At 42.8% G+C, this 25,688-nt stretch overlaps 1 protein-coding gene across 1 annotated transcript in view; it reads right to left on the bottom strand.

The window, feature by feature from the left end:
- LOC111168010 (doublecortin domain-containing protein 2C) overlaps positions 1 to 25,688 on the bottom strand; it is a 124,442-nt gene that overhangs the window by 24,491 nt on the left and 74,263 nt on the right. The window contains 2 exon segments of the mRNA XM_089922504.1: positions 3,023 to 3,246; positions 5,237 to 5,300. Of these exon segments, the coding sequence (XP_089778630.1) occupies positions 3,023 to 3,246; positions 5,237 to 5,300 (288 nt within the window).

Genomic DNA, 25,688 nt, shown 5'->3' on the forward strand with positions numbered 1-25,688 from the left:
TTTTAATTTATCCTATGACAGCTTCTCCAGGACCGTTTTGGAGGAGGGCTGTCTACAAACAGGAGAAAGCCCACACCCTCTCTGGCTACCAGGAAGGCAAAGGAAATGACCCCTCTTCATGCACCCTAGGAATACAGCACGTCGTCTTCAACCTCTAAAGAGGAAAGCTGCGGTATAAATCTAACTTGTTTTATAATCACTAAGAAACAATGTTTATAAAACTCAAAAGGTCATTTAATCAGGCTAAGATTGTTTAGCCTAAAAGACTGGAGAGGCACTTCATATAGATCAAATGCTACACAGGAAATGAGTTAGCTCCACTAGCACAAGAAAGAGAGAGAGGTTTTAGATGATCATAAACAACTTGTGTTTCAGTAGTAAGGAAATAATCCAAGGGAAAAAAAGTACGTGAACACTTTTCTCTAGAATTATTTGGAACTCATTCTGTCTAAAGGCAAAGACTCTGGATTCAAAACTCAAACAACCTCCAGCAAATTAAAGTCAGTCCCACCATCAGCCCGAGTGACCACTGAGCTCTCGTCCCCATGGCTGCTATCCCCAAGGTGGACCTCCCAGACTCTCTGCCCAGCCTCAGCACGGGCGACAGTACAGAGGGACGGGCAGCTCTCCGCTCCCACTAATCAGATAACGGGAAGAGCAGACCCCCACGTGGGTTTCACAGATTCAGCGCGACTCAGAACCTACGGGAGCATCTGACTCCACCACCTCCCCTTATCAATGAGCCCCTGGGCCCTGCACCCGGTCTGGGTCGACGCAGCAGGTCCAGGGCTATTAGCAGGCGTGGGATGCAGGCTCAGTGCTTACTCTGCTTTGTCCCATGTGGCAAACCCAAGCATTATTTTACATCTAAGTCAAGGATCACAGACTATCTCTAAGGGGACTTGCCAAAACACGAGCCTCTCAGATAACAGCACTCATAATTTACACAATCAAAAGAAACTACCGCACACCTGTGAGGGTGCACAGAAGCATTCAGACGTGCTGATGGACATGTGAGCATTCACAGCGCGAGACCAGGGCCCGGACCACCAAGCCAACAGTAACTGTTTGGTTTTCTTTCAGTTTTCCTCATCCTTGGGGGAAACAAGATGCATATTCAGTGCAATAATTTCCTGCATGGCTAACATCCTGACCTACAGAGCAGGGAGGCTCTCACAAGCCTACACGGTGTGACTGTCAGAGCATCTGGATTTAGAACTCAGTTATGGTCTCCCACACCTACTTACTAATAGTCAGCTTCCTCAAAGAAAAGGTGGCTTCCAATTACAAGGGAAGCTGAGTCACTGGCTTCATCTCACTGCGTGATGTAAATAACTAGTAACAACTCCCAAGAGCAGAGGCTTTATCCACTGGCCACCTGACAGGAAGAGAAGAGAAGGGGGAAAGATTCCCTTGACGGGGGAGATGGGGAGGGCTGAGGGCCCTGAGACCCAGAGTCACCACTCTGCTCAGGGCCACTCTGATGAAAACCATACCAACAGCAGGGAGATGAGCAGAAGCCTGGCTCAGGCAGGTAAGTCTCCCAGCTTTACCGAAAGATTTAAATAAAATGAGAATTAAAAAATAAACCCTCATGATTCATTTTGTTAGAACGAACTGTTACCACGGGTCAAAAGAAGCTGTCAGGGCTCCCCTGGTGGCGCAGTGGTTGGGAGTCCGCCTGCTGATGCAGGGGACGCAGGTTCGTGCCCCGGTCCGGGAAGATCCCACATGCCGCGGAGCGGCTGGGCCCGTGAGCCATGGCCGCTGAGCCTGCACGTCCAGAGCCTGTGCTCCGCAACGGGAGAGGCCACAACCGTGAGAAGCCCGAGTACGGCCAAAAAAAAAAAGAAAAGAAAAAGAGGTTGTCAAAACAGACAGCACTCAGGAAACTCACCGCAAAGCCACGATGTGCTTTGAACTAAAAAGAGGTTGAGCAGAAAGGCCAGGCCACCACTGGGTCTGGGTTCCCCGCTCTCGAGAGGCTCCTGTCTTGCCTCCTGGACCCAAATCATCACCAGCTGTTAGTAGCTCTTTGAATGACAATAACAGGTCATCAGAGAGCCAAGCTAATTTATGATCATAAAAAAGTGTTAAAATTCATTTTTAACAATTCCTAAGTTGTCAGATTGACTAAAATCATAGCCAAAAAAAAAAAAAAGAGAGAGAGAGAGAGAGAGACCTCTAATGAGGTCTTTTAGAATGAGCATCTGGCCTGGTCAAGCTATAGTTCATGGTTCTTGGGCTCACAGCACCCAGGGGAATCAAATGGCCAGGAGACCTACTTGTGTCTACACTGCAAAAAGGGATTTATAAGCCAGGCAGTCTGGGCACTGGGCAGCATCATGCTGTTCCTGGGATTTTGCCCCTGGAGCTGTGAATGAAAAACGCTCTGAAGCAAAGAAAAGCAGGTGGAAATCACAGTGGAAAAAAATTGATTTGCTTTTCTGATTCTTTGGTTCCTTCTCTTTGAATATCCCTCCACTTCCCAATTCCCAAAAACGAACAAAAATAACTGCACTAGAACACAGCCAAAAATTATTCCCAGTGAGGAAAAAAAAAGCATTACTGACTTGAATTAAACTTCAGGGACTTAAAACTGCCTCATTCTCCTAGAAAAATGAAACTTGCAAACTCTCACAAAAGATAAGATACTGCAGTGTTTTGGAAACAGTGTTGCCACTGCTAAGAATTCTGAGATTTTTTAAGCACCTGATTCTGTAGAAGTTGATAGGATGGATGGCTGCTAACAGCCATGAGTATTCAGTAGGGAAGGTAACATTTTTGAAGCGAGGTGTGAAATAGGCTCATTCCCTTCCCCCAAATAAATGTTTGTGTTGGGCCACAGTTTCTGGCGGCCTCGGATTGGCTGCTTAACTCCAACAGCTCAGGGTAATGTGCTCGAGTGAAACACCGCTCGGAGACCTTGGAGGCTGTAACTGAACCTCAGAGCTGTCCGGTAGAGCCGAAAGGCAGCCTGGCCACTTGGGAAAAAAACCAGAGGGGTCCTGACATCACTCACAGCCCGCTCATCAGGCACTCGAGCGCCGGTGTTACTGTCGAACCCACCGCAAGCCCACGCTTCCAGGGCCACAGCCGAGCTGACCCCGACGCCCGGCACCCAGCACAGTGCCTCGCTGGCAACAGGGGAGAGAGGGAAGAGAGCTGGTTTTGCTTGAATTTCTGCTGTTTCTTCAGTCACCTCTGCCACCAAGGACAAGACGGGTAATCCTTCTGTTTCCTCCCCTGTAAAATGAGGGTTGTCACCTGGCAAGGGTGCTAAAATGAAAATAAAATTCAGAAGGAAATGTCTATGGAGGAACTGTGGAATCCGTGCGTATTTTTAAATTATTGTTACAGCAGATGGTTCAATATATGTTTTATATACTTAAGGCTCAATAAAAGCCGACAGCACTTAATGGGATTTTTTAAGTACTCAGGACCTTGACTGCAGGGAAGGGCACAGAGAGGCTGAAAGGGAAGGTCGGCTCTGCCCTCGGAGATTGCTCTCTGGGGTGAACTGTCACCTCAAGAGCAAATAACAAAAGGGAAATCAAATACCAAAAAATCAAATAACAAAAAGGAAAAGAGAAGCAGGGGGTTAGACCACACCCTAAACCGAACAGACACGCATGTCAGACTTATGTGTGACCCCCAGCAGGTTTCTTTCTGGTCAGTAGGTGGCGACCTGGGGCTCAAGTGGCTGGGAGCAAACACCACCTTCATGTTTAAATACTTTATAAACCTCTTTTCTTGAAAACAAAAAAATCTCTGATCATCTTACTGGCATTTATATATAGATGGTGAGTTTTCTCTTAAGTTACCAAGAAGAGTAGAAAATCAAAAGGTACACATTCTCCCAAAATTCAATGGAAATTCTATTTCCCTCACATTCAATGGAAATTGTTGTTGAAAGATTTTGGCTGTGGGACACTGACAATTGTAATTCAACTTTAAAATTGAAACCCAAAATGTCATAACGCAGGGTCGGTCCGAGGAAGCCCGTCTTCCTGGATCTGTCTTTCCTCCCAAGCCAGAGATGAAAAAACAGCATGAAAGGTCGCGTCACACAAAGAACTCTCTACCCTCTTGGAGCCTGAAAACGACCAACCCTCCCCTGACCCAGCCTCGCTGGTCCCCAGATGCCATCCTTCCCGGCTCCTGGTAGCTCTACTTCCTGGGGTCCAAAAAGATGCCCGTGCTCACCTCTTCCAAAGGAAGCCTTAGAGATGTTCTTTCAGATCTCTTTTCCCTTCAAGGCTCCCCTTGGGGTTGGTTTGATCTAATTTTAATCACATATAAATGCTAACAGAAGTCAGCTATTGAGATGTGATGGGTGATCCCCTGCCCACAGGACTAGGGAGTCGGGGCTCATCTACCTCCGTCCAAGCTACCAGGGACGCCTTCAGCCTCTCCCATGGCCAACACTCCTCCTCTACTTTCTTCAAGGGGAACAGTCTCAGGTCCTCACACATAGAGCCCACAGAAGAAGAGAGGGGAGACAGCCACACAGTGTTAGATAATCCTTACCACCAGCTAATCTCACAGGACACGACTATCTCACAGGACTGTGATCACCAGGCTTCAAAGAACAGAGGGCTGCGGGTGCTTTGTTTGGAGGACTAAACTACGTCCAAAGAGCATACAGGTTATTGACAGAGATCTGAGCCACAGTTCAAGGCCCTGGGATGGAAAGACACACCCTGGAGTGAGTTCTGGCCAACGTTACAAGCTCAGTAATGTAGGAAATCACCCTGTGACCTTGGGAAGGATGCTCACCCTCTCTATGCCTCAGTTTCCTCATCTGTAAAATAGCCAACTTACGTAATAAAAAGACAAATGGTTAACATGTCCATTTTTACAGTTTGCAACGCATTGTGTCATTTAATACTGTAACATATCATTTTCCTAATCCTCATGGGTAATATGCTACACCAAAAAACCCTTTGTAAACCGCTTTTAAAACTACAAATCTAAACAACTGTGATTATAAATAAATAGTTACGGAAAAATTTAGGAAAGGAATTTCTAATTTGGTGGTGTTATTATTATGGGGTTTTATGGGGGGCAGGAAATAAGACCTTTTCTCTATCAAATGTTCTATGCATATTTTAACTATATTTCAGGAGACAAATTTGACTAGCTGTTTATAATTGATCTTACATGTATCCTCACCCGTGGCTGAAATATTACAAAATATACACATTTCTATTTCTTCAGCATCTACATGACATACCTTTTATATTTGTGTTGTGCCTCAAGGGAAACTTTTTCTTAAAAGACATTCGTGAATTGTCTTCCTGAAATAGAAACCATCAGTGTTAGCAGTTGATACTTTTTTCTCTGAATATAAACAAGAGCCCTCAGGACTGGAATACTCAGCTACAACTAGACCCTGAGAACTGATGTTTGCAACAAAGGTTAGCCCACTGGAGATTATAACGCACTCAACAATGATGTGCCAAACCACACAGCCTGTGCTGGAAGGCCACCCACCTCTCCTTGGTCCAGCCAGGGACAGCCTTACTGTGGCCTGGCCTGGGAGTCCAGACCAAGATCAAGAAAGCCCACTGATCACCATGGACCAGATAAGCTCCCCTAGTCAGGCTTCAGGGTCCAGTCCTTCTCTGTTGAACTCTTAACTCAGGGCAGTTCAGTGGCCAAGCTGGAGACCAAGACTTATGGACCCAGTTCACACTGATTCCAAGGGTCATTCCAAGTTTTCTACCACCATCTTGTCCTCCCAAACATTTCCCATAACAAAAATGACCCAGCTTCACCTTGGAATGTAAAGAGCTACAAAGAGAATCACACCTATCCTGACAACAAGAAAAAGCCAGATAATCTAGAAAATTATAACCTTCCTGAACTCGTCAGAGAGTTGGGATCACAGGGCAACCAACTAGCCTGGAATCTAAGGGCAGACAGACTCCTCCAAGGAGAGGCAGGGCAGAGCGCTAGCTTCCCTGGGGCAGAGCACGGGAGGAAAAGACCGCCAACCAAAGGAGTAAGAGGATTTCAGCCAAAAGTTTTGGTGAGTGTAGGCGAGTGTGAGAGCATACCACCAAGGCTCCTTAGATAAATGGCTGATTCCATGGCAGAGAAAGTGCAAGATGAGCCTGGAGAAACTTGTAGTAATAGAAACAAAGGAAGTTCTTAAAATAACAAAACATTTCAAAGGGACATGCCAAAGGAACACAGGAGCGAAGATGAAAGAACACCAATGACCAAAACAGGAACAACTGCCAACAGACACATGAAAAGATGCTCAACATCACTAATCATCACGGAAATGCAAATCAAAATCACAGTGAGATCTCGCCTCACACCTGTCAGAATGGCCATCATCAAAAAGACAACAAATAACAAGTGTTGGTGAGGATGTGGAGAAAAGGAAGCCCTCGTGCACTGTTGGTGGGAATGTTAATTGATGCAGTACAGAGGTTTCTCAAAAAACTAAAAACAGAACTACCATATGACCCAGGAATTCTACTCCTGGGTATATATCTGAAAAAAACAAAAACTCTAATTTGAAAAGATACATGCACCCCAATGTTCACAGCAGCATTATTTACAATTGCCAAGGTATGGAAACAACCTAAATGTCCATCAACAGATGAATGGATAAAGAAGATGTACACACACACACACACACACACACACACACACACACACTGGAATACTACTCAGACATAAAAAAGAATGAAATTTTGCCATTTGCAGCAACATGGATGGACTTGGAGGGCATTGTGCTAAGTGAAATAATTCAGGCAGAGAAAGACAAATACTGTATGATGTCACTTATGTGTGGAATCTAAAAAATACAACAAACTAGTGAATAAAACAAAAAAGAAGCAGACTCACAGATATAGAAAACAAACTAGTGGTTACCAGTGGGAAGAGAGATGGGGGGAGGGGCAATATAGAGGAAGGGGAAAAAATTGGAACAATAAAATAAATAACATAATATTGGATTATAAACGAGAGTAGAAAATATACACACAGGAGTCCATAATTATGTGAATAAATGGTTGAAGAAATAAATAAATTGGAGATAAGAAACAAATATTCCTTACAGGGGAATTCCAAAGAACAGATACATACAGATCAAGATCCCCCCCTACTGGAGACAATGGTTAATTCTCACCCCACCTCCTTTTGGAGGCTTTAGTGACTTGCTTTCTACAAACAGAGTAGGGAAAGGGATAAAGAGAAAGTCTACAATAAAGGATTCTGATAAACAATATAGTAAACAAGTAATGAAGGTTAATTTCATTAGGGATGTCACATGGATATCCCCTGTGACAAGAAGAGCTCTCCACCCCTGTGGTATTCTTTCCAAAACCCCAGTCTGATCATGAGAAAAACATCACTGGGGGACTTTTATGAGGCCTGATATCAAAACCAAACAAAGACATTATGAGTAAAGAAAACTGCAAATGGATAAGCCTCTTGAAAACAAACACAAGGCTCCTTCATAAAATATTAACACATTGAATCCAGCTACATGTAAATAAATATAATACATGATGAACAAGTGGGGTTTATCCCAGAAAGTCAAATCTAGTTCAACATTTGAAAATCAATCAACTCAACTCCACATCTCAACAGACTAAAAAAGGAAATGAGGGGCTTCCCTGGTGGTGCAGTGGTTGAAAGTCCGCCTGCCAATGCAGGGGACATGGGTTCATGCCCCAGTCTGGGAAGATCCCACATGCCACGGAGTGGCTGGGCCCGTAAGACATGGCCACTGAGCCTGCGTGTCCAGAGCCTGTGCTCCACAACGGGAGAGGCCACAACAGTGAGAGGCCTGCGTGCCACAAAAAAAAAAAAGGAAATGACATGTTTGTCTCAACAGATGCAGAAAAACCATTTGACAAAATCCAGCATCCATTCACGGTAAATCTCTCAGCAAATTAGGAATACAAAGTAGTTTTCTCAATCTGATAAATGACATCTATAACAGATATATATAGATATAGATCAATACAAACATATATACAGAAACATTACATATAAATGAACATAAACATATACATACACATACACACAGCTAACATCACACTTAGTAATAAAAGTCTGAATGTTTTCCCCTTAAGATCAGGAAGAAGTCAGGCAGGTCTGCCTTCTCCGCTCCCATTCAATATCATACTAGAGGCACTAGCCAGTGCAATAAAGTAAGAATGAGAAATAAAGACATATAGTTAGGAAAGGAAGAAATAATATGGCCTTAATTCACAGACAATATGACTGTCTAAGTAGAAAATCCCGAAGAATCTACAAAAAGCTTGAGCTAATGAGTTTACCAAGATCTCAGGATTGAGGTCAAAATATAAAAATCAATTGTTTTTATATATATTTGTAACAAACAATTGGAAATTAAAATTTAAAATGTCATGTACAATAGCTCCAAAAACAAAACACTAATGCATAAATCTAACAAAATATGTGCAAGATCTGTATGCTGAATGCTAAAAACCATTGATTAAAAAATCATAGGCCTAGGGCTTCCCTGGTGGCTCAATGGTTGAGAGTCTGCCTGCCCATGCATGGGACATGGGTTCGTGCCCTGGTCTGGGAAGATCCCACATGCCGCGGAGCGGCTGGGCCCGTGAGCCATGGCCGCTGAGCCTGCACGTCCGGAGCCTGTGCTCCGCAATGGGAGACACCACAACAGTGAGAGGCCCGCATAACGCAAAAAAAAAAAAAAAAAAATCACAGACCTAAATAAATGGAGAGATAGAGTATGTCCGTGGTATATCAAATTCAATATTGTTAACATGTAGATTCTCCCTGATCTCTCGATCAGTATAATCCCAATCAATCTCACCAGGATTTCTGCAGAAATTGACAAGTTGAGTCTAATATTTAGTTGGAAGGGCAAAAGACCTAGAATAGCTCAAAACTATATTGAAAACGAAGAATAAAAGTAGAGGTCACACATAATCTGTGTTCAAAGCTCCAGTAATCAAGGATGTTCAATATTGGTGGAAGGAAAGGTACAGAGATCAACAGAAGATCTACTGAGTCCAGAAACAGCCCAACACAAATATGGTCAGTTGGTTATGAAAAATGCGAGAAGAAATGAAATGCAGAAAGGACAGTCTTTTCAACAAATGGTGCAGGAACAGCTAGACATCCACATGCAAAACCAAAAAATGAACCTCACTCCACACACTGAACTACATATAAAAATCCACTCAAAATGGGTCCTGGACATCAATGTGAACCATAAAACCATCAAGTTTCTAGAATAAAACATAAGGGAAAATCTTTAAGACTTTGAATTAGGCATAGAACTCTTAGCTATGACATGAAAAGCACAATTTAGAAAAGAAAAATCAGTAAATTGGACTTCATCAAAATTAAAACTTCTGCTTTTCAAAATACAATGTTAAGAGAATGAAAAGACGAGCCACAGTAGGAAAAAAAATTTGCAAAACACGTATCTGGTAAATCATTTGTATCTAGAGTACATAAAGAACTCACTCTCAACACTCAATGGAAAAAAAAGCAAACAACCGAATAATAAAAATGGAGGCAAAAGATCTGAATAGACATGGCCAGAAGAAGATATGTGGGTGGCAAATAAGCACATGAAAAGATGCTCAACACTGCTAGCCATTAGGGGAATGCAAAATAAAATCACAAATGAAATACAAGTATAAAATGACTAAAATTGTCTTTCTAATTGAAAATACAAACTGCAGGTGAAGCCACAGATCACCTGAAACTCTCATTCACTGCAGGTAGGATTGCAAAATTGTACTGCTGCTTGGGGAAAGTCTGCCAGTTTCTTACACAGTTAAATATGCATTTACCATATTTCCCAACAATCCCACCCCTAGATACTTACCTAATCTGAACATAAATGTTCATAGAAGATTTTTTTCAAAATTGCCAAACACTGGAAACAACCCAAATGCCCTTCAACTGTTAGGTGGATAAACAAACTGCTGGCCGTCCATAAAATGGAAACTACTCAGCAATTAAAAGGGATGACTGAGTGGGACATACAAGGGGGATGAAACCCATACATATCACGGTAAATAAAAGAAGACAGCTTCCAAAGCGTACATACTATACAAGTCCAGTTATGTGACACTCTGGAAAAAGCAACACCTTAGAACAGAAAACAGATCAGTCTCTGCCAGGTCATGGGGGGAGAACGGGGAGGTGGCTGACCTCAGAGGAATGATGAAGCTCAGAGCCGCTGAGCACCTGGAAATTTACGGGGACGTTGGAAGTGAGAGAGTTGCAGAAGGTCTGGGATCCAAAGCCTGCCCAGCTCTCTCACTCACCACGAACTGCACATTTGTATATGTTTGCCAAAACTCCTCAAGTTCCAGTGCATGTAAGTTATACCCCAGTAACGCTGTTAAAAACAAATTAGCTTTTGAAGAAAACATCCCAAGACTAGACACTCGGGAGCCAGCCCACTCAACAGTTTCTGGCTTTGGTCAGCTGAGCCTCTGAGACGCTGCACCGCCAGTTTTCTTTACAGCATGAGAAAGAGAAGACAGCCCCCAAAGTCACGGGGGCCCTGGAGCAACACCGCTTCATCTGGGATGTGTAATGCTCCGAGCATCACTCAGCCAGAAAAGAGCTAAAAGCAAAAAACACCAAAAACAAAAGAGGTGTCCCAAATCCACGTGGTGTCGTTTACACTCTCTGTCGGCAGGAAAGCCTTCAGGGTCTCGCCTGGAGCCCAGGAGCACGGTTCCAGAAAGCCGAGCTCCGGGCTCTCCCTGCCACCGAGCAGAAGTCACGTGTCAGAAAGGAACGAGGGAAGCTGCTAGGTGCACACGGAGAGCAAAATGAGCAGAGTAAACAGGAGAACTCAAGAAGCGGGCAAGCAGAAGCCACTGTGCAGGGACAGAAGCCTGCGGACTCGGTCATCTCGGAGAACGCCAAGCGGCACAGCACGGAGGCTTTCCGTGTGCAAAATGATGGCAATGCATCAGGAGATGGGTTTTAAAAATGAAGAAAGCGTGGCTTATCAGGAGAGGCATCACATATATGGAAAATCACTTTTACAAAGCTCATCATTGCTTTAAAATGAGAGGTAAATGGGGTATGGCTGTATTTGCATTTTACCGAACTGTTCTCAAAACTGCTCACTTTGGCCTGCGGCATCACTGAAGGCGTGTGGTAAGCAATCTATGCATCTTTACCACCATCTCTAAGATTAAACACTAAAAATCTATTTGCAGAAGTCTCACCACTTCCTTTAAAATGTCATAAAATACTTTCTAAAACATTTCACAGAAGCACTGGGCTGAAAACACAGGCATGAGATGACAGTTTTTCTGTGCCATTTTCCAGGGATCCCTGGCAGCTGATACAAGGCAGCACTCATAAAGCTCCTCTTTTGACTTTGCTCCCATGACCACTGAAGAAACAGATTCCCCAAAATGCCCACCTCAGGCCCAGGACTAAGAATGGAGATAACAGAGATATTGGGGTTTTCTTCACAACCATTCTTACTAATGCCCTGATACCTCCTCCACCAGGAGGGATTTGACCCATCCCAGGTCATACCCAGAAAAACCTGGGTCGACCCTGCCCCAGCACGTAAGTGGCACCTCTCCAGGGCTCACCCTGGATTACTCTGATCCTATGTACGCCACTCCTGGGCTAACCTGCCCACCCAAAATGCCTTCAGAGAGCAAGCAGGAAGAATAAAAGGTGTATTACCTGTAATCCGCTCTGTACATGATTTCTTGGGGTTGGAGGTAAGGACAGTTCGCTTAGGTGGAGTTATTTGGGATTTCCTTGATTTTCAGTTATCCACATTGTTGAAAAGGGGAAAAAGTACAGATTAACTCCTAAACATGTTGGTGGGTATATTCATCTCTACTTTAGTTTATATTCCCAACTTTTAAAAAACAATCTAGTCTTGTCAAAATAGGCCTAGAAAAGAAATGTCACTGATGATTCAACAGAAGATAGACTTTTCCTCAACTACATTACAATTCTCTAAGAGACCAGAATGAGGGCAAAAGGGAAAATTCCCACTGAAATAAAACTTTCTTCAGTTAAAAATATACCTGCTCCTACTGGGTCCTTCCTTCATGGATTTATCCTCATCCTTAAAGTAGAGTTTTTAAAAATCGGAAATGAGAGGGAAAAGGAAGGAAATAAAATAAGGGGCGACACCTGAAGCAAAATAGAAAACAGTTCTCAGTACAGAGAACAGACTTGTGGTTGCCAAGGGTGGAGGGGGTTGGGGAAGGGGTGGAGTGGGAGTTCGTGATTAGCAGGTGCAAACTATCATATACAGGATGGACAAGCAACAGGATCCTACTGTAGAGCACAGGGAACTATATTCAATACCCTGAGATAAACTATAATGGAAAAGAATATGAAAAAGAATATATAAAAAGATATAACTGGGCTTCCCTGGTGGCGCAGTGGTTGAGAATCTGCCTGCTAATGCAGCGGACATGGGTTCAAGCCCTGGTCTGGGAGGATCCCTCATGCCGTGGAGCAACTAGGCATGTGAGCCATGGCCGCTGAGCCTGCACATCTGGAGCGTGTGCTCTGCAACAAGAGAGGCCACGATAGTGAGAGGCCCACGCACTGTGATGAAGAGTGGCCCCCGCTTGCCATGACAAGAGAAAGCCCACGCACAGAAATGAAGACCCAACACAGCAAAAATTAATTAATAAATTAATAAAAAACTCCTACTCCCAACATCAAAAACAAACAAACAAAACAAAGATATAACTGAATCACTTTGCTGTACAGCAGAAATTAACACAACACTGTAAATCAACTATACTTCAATTAACTTTTTTTTTTTTTTCCCTGTACGCGGGCCTCTCACTGTTCTGGCCTCTCCCGTTGCGGAGCACAGGCTCCGGACGTGCAGGCTCAGCGGCCATGGCTCACGGGCCCAGCCGCTCCGCGGCATGTGGGATCTTCCCGGACCGGGGCACGAACCCGTGTCCCCTGCATCGGCAGGCGGACTCTCAACCACTGCACCACCAGGGAAGCCCTTCAATAAAATTTTTAAAAAATAAAAATAAAAGCAAAATGACAAAACTTAGTTGTGGGAAAAAAAGAAATAGCCCTTCAATATAGTAAGCACAAAGAAAGAATTGCGGGTGGGGAAATACAGTACAGCTCCTTTTTTAAAATAGAGGAAATTCCAGTTGCAGAGACTGAAAACAAAAGAGATTTTAACCCCTGTTTCAATATCTATTTCCTGGAAATGTCAAATATTAGCCAATCACCAATTACCTATTTAGCACCTACTGTGTGCCCAGGGCTCTACCGCCACTGCTCCAGGGGAATGTGAGGCGTGGCCTTTATACTCAAGGAATTTGTGGTTATCCCGAGGGGCTGATTAATAAACTTCCAATGCACACCAAATGAGACAGCACATAACTACGTGTACAACTGGTAATACAGGGCAAGTTTTGCGGGATTTCAGAAATGACCAAAGTTCGGAGTGGACAAGGTTGGTTTCACAGAAGCCATAAGACTTAGTGGGGGATGAAGGTTTTTGAACAGAGCAGTGACACAATTCAAGGGGCATAAACAGAGTCAGAAGAACAGTGTGAGGCTAGGAGTTGACCCACGTCCCCCAGGAGAAAGAGACCAAGCAAGGGGCATGGAAAGAACTTCCTGAAGGACCCGTTGGAAACGGGTGTGAAGCAAAGGAAGAGCAAGGGATGAGACTCTGCCTGGGCAACAGGAAGCGCAAAGGTGCCGTGGACAGAGTTGACGATGAACGTAGGGGTTGGGACGGGACTTGCTGGAGAGGAAGCAGCACATCCAGGTGGAAAGGCAGGGGCTCACAAACATCATGAGCCTCTCCCTGCTCCGGAAGATCTGGAAGAACTGAAGCCACCAGAGATCCCATCACAGACGAGGGACTGGAAACAGGTGGGACACGAATGGGAGTCAACACAACGGAAGTGATTTCCAGAGTCATCAGGGTAAACTCCCTACAAAGTGAGGGGCCAGGAGGAGAACCGGGGGGGAAGACAGGTGAAGGCCCTGCCCAAGGGCAGAGCCAGGATGGAGATGTGAGCGGGCTGGTCAGAACCAGGGTCTTCCTGTGGGACAGAGGAGTCTTACGGGTTGACAGGCGGTGTCAAAAAAAAACAACCTCCCAATGATTTCAAGGATAGAGTAGATGAAGAACTGAGCGGTGAATTTGAGGGTGAGTGGTTATGAGACAGGTAATGCTAGGCTACCAGGGGTCAAGCCATATCTCCCGGGGCTGATGAGACAGTAGAGGGGAGGGGGTGGAATTAGTGCGTATTGGTTACTGGTGTGGAAAACCTGATGTGAAAGGCAATGCAGAGATCTTCACGTGCAGCTATTCACAAAGCAAAGGACCGTAAGCATTCTAGGCCAGTAAATGAACGCAGGTGAGGTGACAGGTGGCAGCCACGTGTGCTGGAAGGGCCAGGAACAATGTTCAAAGGTTGTTTCATCCCCAGAAAGACTGAGATTCATGGAACACTGCTTTACTTGAAAGGACTGACAACAGACAAACTAGTTATTCAGTCATGGGTACCGGGCAGATGCTTTCTTGAACAAAACAAGGCTATGACTTCAGTGAAAACAATTCACAGTGTCTCACAGCTTCCCAATACTGAAAGTATTTTCTAAAGATATTCCTGGAAATACCACTGCATATGATCTTCTTTTAAATATTATATAATTAACCGTGTCAATGTTTGCATAGCTTGCTGAACCAATATTTCCCAAATCACCAATGCATCATCTTGCAAAATCATGCATGAATAAAAATCCATTCAAAGTGCAAGATTATTACAATGGATTTTAATGTAACAAAGGATAAACTGTTCACTGATATTGTTTCTGATTCCAAATTGCAGCTAACCCTTAAGAAATCATCCCTTGTCAAAAAGGAGCCCTCCTACACTGTTGGTGGGAATGTAAGTTGGTGCAGTCACTATGGAAAACAGTATGGAGGTTCCTCAAAAAAGTAAAAATAGAGTTGCCATATGATCTAGCAATCCCACTCCTGGGCACATATCCAGACAAAACTCTAATTCAAAAAGATACACGCACCCCTATGCTCATAGCAGCACTATTTACAACAGCCAAGGCGTGGAAACAACCTAAATGTCCATTGACAGATGAATGGATAAAGAAGATGTGGTACATATATACAATGGAATACTACTCAGCCATAAAAAAAGAATGAAATAATGCCATTTGCAGCAACATGGATGCAACTAGAGAGTATCATACTAAGTGAAGTAAGTCAGACAGAGAAAGACAAATACCATATGATATCACTTATATGTGGAATCTAAAATATGACACACATGAACTTATCTACAAAACATAAACAGAGTCACCGACACAGAGAACAGACTGGTGGTTGCCAAGGGGGAGGGGGTTGGGGGAGGGATGGAGTGGGAAGTTGGGGTGAGCAGAGGTAAGCTATTATATATGGAATGGATAAACACCAAGGTCCTACTGTAGAGCACAGAGATCTATATTCAGTATCTTATGATAAATCATAATGGAAAAGAATATTTTAAAAAGAATGTATATATATGTATAACTGACTCACTTTGCTGTACAGCAGAAATTAACACAACACCGTAAATCAACTGTGCTTTAATAAAAGAAAAAAAAGAAATCATCCCTTGTCGAGTTTTGGTAGAGTATCAAAGAGTATCCACACTTATCTGAAAAAAGCTCTTAAAACATTCTTCTCTTTTCCAAGTACATATTCTTCACCTACTTCTATCAAAGTATCATATAGCAGCAAAGTGATGCAGAAGCAAATATGAAATCCAGCTGCCTGGATCTGGCAAAATTGATTTATTGTAGCTAGTTTTAAATGAATAAATAAATGGCTTTAAATTTCTCAGCTTTAATACCTAATACAGTAACTACCGATAGATATCACTCACGTAAGTACAAGCTCTTTGCGATCTGCAATTATATTGAAGTGCATAAAGGAGTTCTAAGAATAATACGTTTGAGAACCACACTAAAGTATTTATCAAAATTTGATAGAGTATCATGTAATTCGCCAAGCATATTATAAAAAATAGATGCTTGTGCATTAATTCTAACAGCGGTACCCTGAGTCCATTATCACTTTACACATCAAACCTCCAAGACCTAAACTAAACTCAGTCACAACTTCCAAGCTCACCATTTGCAAGCAGAATTTCTGAACAAGAATTAGGAAAAAGGAGTCACCAGCTTCACCTATGAAGATAGCTTTTTATTACTTTCATTTTCAATCTGATTTTTTATATTTTAATTGCGTATTTTTATATATAGCAAGAAAGAAGAGAAACTTTGCATTAAAAATACAGTCCTAACCCCCTTCCCATTTGCTAGCCTCCCCCTCCCCATGCCTGCAGCCTTTCTGCCAGACTCAGGAGAGCAGCAATTCACGAATCGGGTGATAAGTCTGCATCTTACTGCATCTTTCTGTGTCTGAACTTTGCAGTCTTTTGCACCTGAATAGATACTGAATGTGGAGTATACCCTCACCGGAGATTTGGAGTTGGTTTAAAATACTTCTGTTGCGATAGGGAAATTACCAAAGATTACAGTATTGAAAGAAGCAAAGAGATGTTTCCATTTCTGCCTCCGTAGTAGGAAAGGATTGGAGAAGAATCATTGCTCGGGGTGCTTCTGGCACAGCGTTTGAAGATCCCAGAGACCCAATATATTCCACAGACAGACGGCAGGGTCAGGGAGTCAACGGCTGGTCTAATGCAGGCTTATTTACCAGGTATAGGTGTGTAGACTTTGTGATACATGTTTGGACGGTAGTGACAGAGAATGCTGAATGTCACACAGGCTTCCGACACAGAGGATGGAACTGAAGGATGTTTGGGATCATTTTGCTGCACCCCAGATAAACGCACAGCTTGCTAAAATTCATACACGTTCTGTGCCTACAATATTTACCAATCTGTGAAATGCATTACTGAACGCATTTCAACGCAAGGTGTAAATCTGCTTTTTGATATATTACAACTTCAGAAAAGCTTGTCCCTTCCTACTCATTCTATTTACAGCAGAAATGTGAATTTTATTGATAGAACTATTTTTTGCACTGCCATGGATTCCCCTCCTTCAAATATCAACATAGACAAACCCTGAAGATGAATAAATAAGAAACACACCTTGACTTGAATCACTATTACACGGTCTTGGGGATGGCACCTCCATGCAATCTCAGTAGCAGACCTCAGCTCTGAGTCCCAAGAACCCTATTTCTTTCTTTTTTTTTTTTTTTTTTTGCGGTACGTGGGCCTCTCACTGCTGTGGCTTCTCCCGTTGCAGAGCACAGGCTCCGGACGCGCAGGCCCAGTGGCCATGGCTCACAGGCCCAGCCGCTCCACGGCACGTGGGATCTTCCCGGACCGGGGCACGAACCCGTGTCCCCTGCATCGGCAGGCGGACTCTCAACCACTGCACCACCAGGGAAGCCCAAGGACCCTGCTATTTCTCATTTTAGGTCTCTCTTGGGGAAAAGCTGCCAGGTTCACAGAAGATATGTGGAATCAATAAAAGAGGCCCTGAACAATCTCACTTGTCAGTTCAAAGTGCCCATGGGCCTCACAGCCCCTTTCCTCTTCACGTATCTGATTTTCTCTCCACTAAACTCCTCATGGGGAAAGATATTTTTTTCCTCCAAAATATGGCTATCAATTTCCGGTAGCTAAGTAATAAATTCACCTAAAAGTACCTTTCCAGAATGTGGTATAGGCAGCCAATAAAGGTTTCTCATTAAGCTTTCCCAGAAATGAAAATTTAAAACGTTACTTTTTGTTTCCAAAAATTATATTTATGGCCCTGACTACATTATACAGACCTAAACCTTAGGTTGTTTGGTACCTTACAAAAACATTGTAGATGGGCCACATAATTCTCATAATTAAAAATAATTCATATGTTTTAAAAGTTATAGACAGCATCTCTACAACACATGTGGAAAACCAAGTAAATACGAATAAAATGCTTTCCTTTCGTTACTGCAATGGTTTGTGTATTATGTGGTCCTATTTTAATATAAAACCTCCACCTGAGGCCAACAGAAGTGTGATGAGATGCCCACGCACGGAGAACAGAAATGGATGACGGTGCCCCATATTCCGGGGCCAGACTCACAGCTAAGAGGACAACGTGCTGCTCTAAGAAGGATCATTTCTCCTTGCTCTGTGCCCTGTTCCTGCTACTTGGGCAGAAGTTCCGTAAAGTTCCTCGCTCCCACCCCGTGGAGGTACCTCTGCTGACACTTTTAATTAAGAGTCTGCTCACAGCAAAATCTCAGTGCTGTCCTCATCTGGGTCCTAGCAGATGGCCCAAAGTAAGAGCTTTGTTCATCTGCTTAAAATCAATTTTCTGTAACACATAATACTGTGGACAACTGGTGAATGAGAAAAACAAACTAATAAATGGACGGCCAAACACAGGCTGGTGTGGAGCAGTGAACCTACCTGAGAATCTGGCTTCATTTTCCCTCCTTCCTTTTTACAGTGCCAAGGTCAACAAACAAATCGGGAGCCCATCTGAGAGAGAGAGCCCGGTGACAGCACATCCTACGAGCGCTGCCTTGATTCTGCCCTCTGCCCAGAGGCAGCGGCTTAGAGGGCAGGTGGTCCGCTGGGAGGGTGGCGGGAAGGGAGCCCAGGCCGCTGCTGGGATAGCGTCAGGGAGAACCAGCCCCACGGACGCTGAAAGGGATCCTGAGTCCCCTGGAAAAGGGGCGCTCGGAGGGCCTCGTGAATCCTTAGCCTAGAACCAGGGGCAAAGGCACCGAAGCTTGTGGTGGTGGAAACTGGCCCACATTTGCTAATCTTTTCCTCCAGCTTAACTGAGGTGTGACTGACAAGTAAAAATTGTATATATTTAGTTTGCACAGCATCATGTTTTCTATGGATGATCTAATGGATGTATGGATTATGAAATGATTCCCCCACTCGAGGTAATTAATACATCCATCACGTCACATCATCACCTTGTTCTGTGTGGGGTGAGAACAGATCTACGCTCTCAGCAAATTCCAAGGATACGACACAGATATTAGCTATAATCGCCATGCTGGGCAGCAGGTCCCCAGAGCACGTTCCTCTTATAACTTGCTGGTATTTTTTCACTTGCTACTTCTCTAGGCCAGACTGCAGCCACCTCATCTCCTTCTTCAGGTCCCTAAATGCCACTTCTAAAATTGGCATGAATTCAACAAAAGTGTTTGGATGGAGCCCACCGTATGAAAAGTTAGATTTGTTTATTCGTGTCTGTTCTATTATCAAACATCAATTCAACACCTTCTGTTTTATTAATGAAGAGTGTTACACAGAATATATACCTGCAGTTGTGTTGAAGATAAAGCACCTCTTCTATTCAACAGTGAACATTTCTCTTTTTGCTTGAAACCAGATGAATCTCCTAGGTATAGAGGAATCCAAGCATTATATTTTTCTGAAGCCATGTAATTCTCTAAAACTTTTGTTTCTTAACATTTAATTCACCATATCCCACTTAGCATTACTGATGACTTACACTTGGCTTTTGAGACTCCAATGCTGCTCAATATTAACCGTGTCTCTTAGGGAAGCAATAAAACACTTAGCTGTAGTGACAAAGTGGTATCAAATAATAAAAAGAAAAAACTAGTAAAGATACTGGGCAGGCAATGAATTTCAAATATCAATTAAAGAATCAATGCCGTTTTCATTCTGTCACAAAAATCCTGAGTGAGAGACAACGCGAGATCAAAAACTCCCTGGCTTTGTTGGCATTTCTGACAAAGGTAATTAAGTGAAAGCCCGCTACGGATTGCCTGATAACAGCAAGAGTAAATTGCCGTTTGGGACCTGGTGCGCATTTTAGTTCAGCAAAGATGCTTAACGGTGCTTTCATCAGTAGCTGCAGGCAGTGGGAATGCCTCGTGTCCTGAGCCCCGCATTTGTCAACTCGCTTAAATATGATTTACGTCACTTGATAGAAACCGTTACTTTGATTATTTTTTAAAAGGTTTCACTGTCTCATCATTCATTTTACAGCTAGAAACATATCAGCAAGTCACTTTTTTTATCTGATCTTATCTGGGACGAAGCACACCATTTCCTAGCCTAGGCAGCCAACTTGAAGCAGAGGTACACACGATAGGTAGAGCCCATTTTTTTCAAAACCCCTCATCTTATGAGGTTTTGATTTGAAGTTGAGTCATAATGACAAGAAAACCAAAATGCAAAACAGAACATGACTCTTTTATAAGAAAATAAGCACACAGCATTCATCAATGATAGATAACTCCTGTTCTCTATTGCACCAAAATTACCCATTGTCCTATTTTGTTTTCCAATTTTCTTGTTATTATGACTCCACCCAAAGTCATAATGCTTTGAAATTTCCAATTTTTCAACCACATGAAACACTGAAGACTAAAAGCTATGAGGGGACAAGATCTCCTTCTCATGCCAAATTCTAGTCCTAGGAGGCCCAGATTTGTTCAGTTAAGAATTTTTTGAACAATTCCTGCTCTTTGGCAGAGAAGGAGGGGGAGAGTCTGAGCAGAAGACACACCCCTACAGAAGGCGCTGCCACCTCGTAGGAAAAATACACAGCAGGCACGCAAGAGAGAGTTGTTGAAAAACTTGAAAGCACACACACAATAACTTGGAGGGTAATCAGAAAAAATGACGTGATTAAAATAGTGTGCATGACTGCCAAAAGAAGAGAGCATTAAGAAATGACCAGAAAAGGGGGGCATCCCTGCTGGCGCAGTGGTTGAGAGTCCGCCTGCTGATGCAGGGGACACGGGTTCGTGCCCCGGTCCGGGAGGATCCCACATGCCGCGGAGCAGCTGGGCCCATGAGCCATGGCCGCTGAGCCTGCGCGTCCAGAGCCTGTGCTCCGCAACAGGAGAGGCCACAACGGTGAGAGGCCCGCGTACCGCAAAAAGAAATGACCAGAAAGGGTCATTTAAGATTTTCTTGGAAGAGGTGACTCGAGAACTAATTAGAGACACAGCATTAGGAAAAGAGCGGAAGATCGGGCCGGAAGTGAAAACTTAGAAGTCGCGTTTCTTCAGGAGAAGGATGGGGGGCCGGCCCCCACCCCAGCTCAAAGGAAGTGTGGACTCGGGGAGGAAAGCGACCACCAGCATCCTACTTGAGGCTGAGGCTACGCACTCACTCATGGCATGGCCAGCCATCATCTGAAGGTACCCTGGCCACTTTTCCTCACCTGGGCACTGCTACTTCTGGTTCAACAGCCCAGCACTATTAAAAGGCATTCTTGGACAAGAAGGTTAAACTATGAAGTCCACCGCATGTGCAGAACACAAGCCTTGGCCTTGAAGGATGCCTTACATTAATGCTAGCCTAGGGCAATAACCTACAGACAAAATGATCCTCAGTGCTCCACTGTCAAATCGAACACTAGAGAGCAGATTCTCCATTTATGCTTATGTTCTCAATGTTTCCATTTATAACCATCAAGATTTTAACAGAACAAGTGACACTCAAGTATACATCTTTTTAAGCTTGCATATGTCCCAAGGAATAAATTTAAAAAGAGGTAAGCTCTATTCATTTGTTGCTGGGTACTTTATCTCTCTTGCTTTTCCAGTGGGCTAAATTATAAATGCTTCAAAGGCAGACAATATCTACTATGTTTCCATCCCATTGACAGCATTTAATACATAATGCTCAACAGGTTTTGAGGTTTGGCCTAATGTTGCCTTCAACACGCATTTGAAGGGACTTTAACTTGATCTAATCATACATAACATTGTCATAAAACATACAAAATGCACTTCTACAAGGTGATAGAACATCTCATCAATCAAAGAATATACACGCTAAAAACCTTATCTAAGAAATGTTTTTTCACTGATAGCACACTTACGAATCAAATTATACTTGATTTTTGAAGCCTTTGAAAAAAAATTTCACTATTATCATTTCATCTTCTTACACACTTTGTACCCAGAACCTGTCACTATGGCAACCTGTCTGGATGCCTGTCAGTCAAGAGTGGTCCACGTGTTCTGATTACGTCCTGCAACGCAGAATCAAATCAAACCACCAACCTGCACACCAGGCTGAGAGTCCTTTGTTGATGTTGGGTTTCAGTTATTATCAGCCAATGCAGGATAGAAACAGAGCAATTCCACAACTAGTTTCATGACTTAAACTTTAGTTTACATTTTTAAATGTATTCCTGGCTAAATTCTGCCAACTGTTTACAGTTGACCCTTGGACAACTTGTGGGTTAGGGTTGCCAATCCTCCCGATTCGAGGTTCCACGTCCATGGACTCAAACAACCACGGTGGGGTTGTGCAGTAGTGTAATATTTACTATTGAAAAAGCTGCACATAAGTGGACCCGTGCAGTTCAAGGGTCAACTGAACGCTTCTTAAGGCTCTCAATTTTTCACTACAATCACAAAAATATAACCAATGAGAAATCAAGTTGAATATTCCAGTAAAAGAGAAATAAAACTGGCTTTTTTAATGCTGGCATGAGATTAAATGGTCAAAACAGATGACACCCAAGAAGGGAAACTAGTAACGTTGCTCTGGAAGAATTCAATGCAAGCACCTGATTCATAAGTCGTTTCGTTTTTTTTTTTAATGTGAATGGCAGCTTTGTTCAAAATGTTTAAATTTATTTCAAATGAATAAAATCAGCATTCCGAGTGTATTAAGAAAAAATGTTAAAAATATCCTCAATATTGATTCATGGTGCTTGTTCAAATAAACTTTCCTATTATCAGCCAAGTCACGATCCCTTTAATATGCTACATAAAACAATAGAAGGAAAACAGTCTTGAAGAATATACACAAAAGTGAAATCAGATTCTAAACAGGAATTCAATGTTTTTACTTTTTTCTTGTCTGTATTTGCTAATAATTCTACATGAATATGAATTGTTCATAGTTTGATAATGCATTTTTAATGTTAAAACATGAGATATCATAGAAGAAAATTCAACTTAAAAAATGCAATTAATGCCAACTATATGTGCCTGATGCTGAGAAAAGTGAAAATATAAATTCAAACTCCTGCTTCACAGGACCTGAAACCTCTGCTAGAAACCATGATGAGACTGGAGAATAACAGTAATAATAGTAGCTATAATTAACTCTCAACGCACTGTATATGGCACTTTACGACTTTATACTGACTTCACAAGTTAGAAATTATCCCAGTTTTCCAAATGAAGAAACTGAGGCTCAGGGAAGTGAAACTGCGTTCACGACACAGTTGACATGTGTCCAAAGTCTACACTCTTCATCCACTGTGTTTGGTAAAACATTCTCATTAAAAGAGCAAGTAACACCTACACCAAACAAATGGTAAATTTTCCAGAGAATCACTGGACACTAAAAGCCAAGTGGATGTTACTTAAATTTACAGGGACATCACGGGGAACACACACTATGATCTTTCCAGCACAGGCTGGTCACTGAGAGTTCCTTCCAAAGGATGGAATGCCAGGTAAAATTGATTACACTGATTTCAACAAGAGTCAAGAGTGGGAACAACCCAGTGTCTACTTTCCAATTGGAAAACATGTACTTTCATTATTTAGCTTAAATATAAATAATATAAACATCGTTTTAAACATAGATATACTTTTCGAGAACTTTCAAATCCATTGATTCTTTCGAGGTAAGTAAACCTGTAAATGTGTAAAATAATTGTTGATTGAATGAATGAGGTGCAGAGAGGTAAAATTACTTAACAAAGGACACCTGCATGTGAATAGAGGCACTAAAACTGGAATTTGTGCTCTTTTATGTGGCTGCATGCACATCTGTATGTTAGAAATATATTCACAAACAGAACTGTAGCTCACGTGTGTGCTCTCTCCCCAGACACTGTCAGGATTCTCCTACGATTCGTTATTTCTAATAACATAAATAAAAAGCATAGCATCGAGAATATTTTATCCATATTAGCTCTAATCCTGGGGCCAATAGGGATAAAATATCGATTTGGTTATAAACTATCGAACAACAAGCTTGCAGCAGAGGAAACTGAGGCTCTGAAATATTAAGGGGTTTTCCCAAGGTCACACAGGGTGAGTGACAGATGAGCGTACGGCTCTAGGCCAATCTGATGTCAAATCCCAAGTGGCTTCCATAGGCTGGTTTTGATTAGGTAACCTTCCCAAATATTAGTATTTATGGCCCAAGATTTTTTTGTTTGTTTTGTTTTGTTTTACTTTTATGGAGTGGTGAGGAGTCTAAGTGAAATTAGGAATAAATAAATAAAATCTGATGTACTCAGACAAAAATCATTATGACCACTTAATCATTTAACAAGTAACAGAGAGATCTTGACTCTACCTAGGACACAGCTCCTAGAGAGCAACACCACAGAGCCAGACGCGCCTCCACCGGCCACGGGGGGCCAGCTGCCTGGCCAGAGCCCTGCCTTCCCAGGGGGCCATGAGCCTCGTGGCCACGGGGAGCCTGCCCTCCTCTGGTGCCCTCACCCTGGGGACACGTTCCATCCTGAGCCCCATAGCAGGGAGGGTGTGGGTTCCCTGACTTCCTGGACAACCCAGGTGAATGTCTCGGGTGCCTGATGGCAGATGACTTGGGGGGCAGTCACCTGATACATGACCCTAAAGGAGTCTTCCCTGCCCTGTTTATTATCTGCCCTTACGGTGGATCCATCCACCTGCTTGAAGTGCCTTAGCATTTCTTTTCCTCTGAGTCCGTTTTCTGCCTCTGGGGAACAGAGCGATGGTGTATGATGGAGATGATGTTCTACTTCTAGAAAGCACCTGACAAGGTTTTGGAATCCTCTGATTATCTTATAAGGTCTGTCTTCAGAAGAGGAAACACAAAACTACAGAATCTGTTGATACAAACCTTCCTTTCATTATCTTCATAAAGCCTTTCATCTTCTTTTTCCTATTATTAAAAAATATATAGTAATCAACTATGTGCAAGAAGGATATTGTCAAATAAACCCCCAACCTCCCCTATCTCCTCTCACCTTCCTGGTTGGGTCAAGTTCTTTCTTGTTGTAAATATCACTCAGGACTTGGGTCTCAAGCCTTGACCCCATCCTTGCTACCGTGTCTGCAGTCTTGTGCCTCCTCTTTCCCTTCCACTTCATCAAGCACTGTCCCTTTCCCATTCTAAATTCTTTGTTTTTTATGTGCGTCTTGCTCCATATTTTTATACCAAATACAGCATATTACATCCTCGGTTGCAGCTTGACTTTTCTTCAGTTAATATAATACTTTGGAGCCCTGACCCTCAGTACACATGGGTCTACCTTACTGTTTATACAGCTGCAGCGTTTTCCACTGTGTGAATGGAGCATATATTAATCAACCAACCCCAAAGGGTGAATATCTCATTTGTTTCTAGTTTTTGTTATTTATGAGTACATTTGTGGACTATTCCTAGCCATGGAAATGGTTAAAAAAATATGTGCAGAATTAACTTTAATAGAAAGAGCAAAATTCTCTTCCCAAAAGGCTGCACCAATTTACACTTTGGCCCTGTTAGGGAGCATCACTGTCTTCCCGCATCTTCCCAGCGCTGGACATCGTCAACCTAAGTTTTAAAATAAACTCATTGTTTATTATTTGCATTTCTTTAATTAGGAATAACATGGATATATTTTCTTACATCTTTTGGAGATTTGTATTCTTCTCTGTGGATTTCCTATTTGTCTCATTTGCC

The sequence above is a fragment of the Delphinapterus leucas genome, chromosome 13 (assembly GCF_059928025.1).
Source record: "Delphinapterus leucas isolate spDelLeu-1000000601 "Yukka" chromosome 13, BTC_Dleu_Yukka2, whole genome shotgun sequence".
Lineage (NCBI taxonomy): Eukaryota > Metazoa > Chordata > Mammalia > Artiodactyla > Monodontidae > Delphinapterus > Delphinapterus leucas.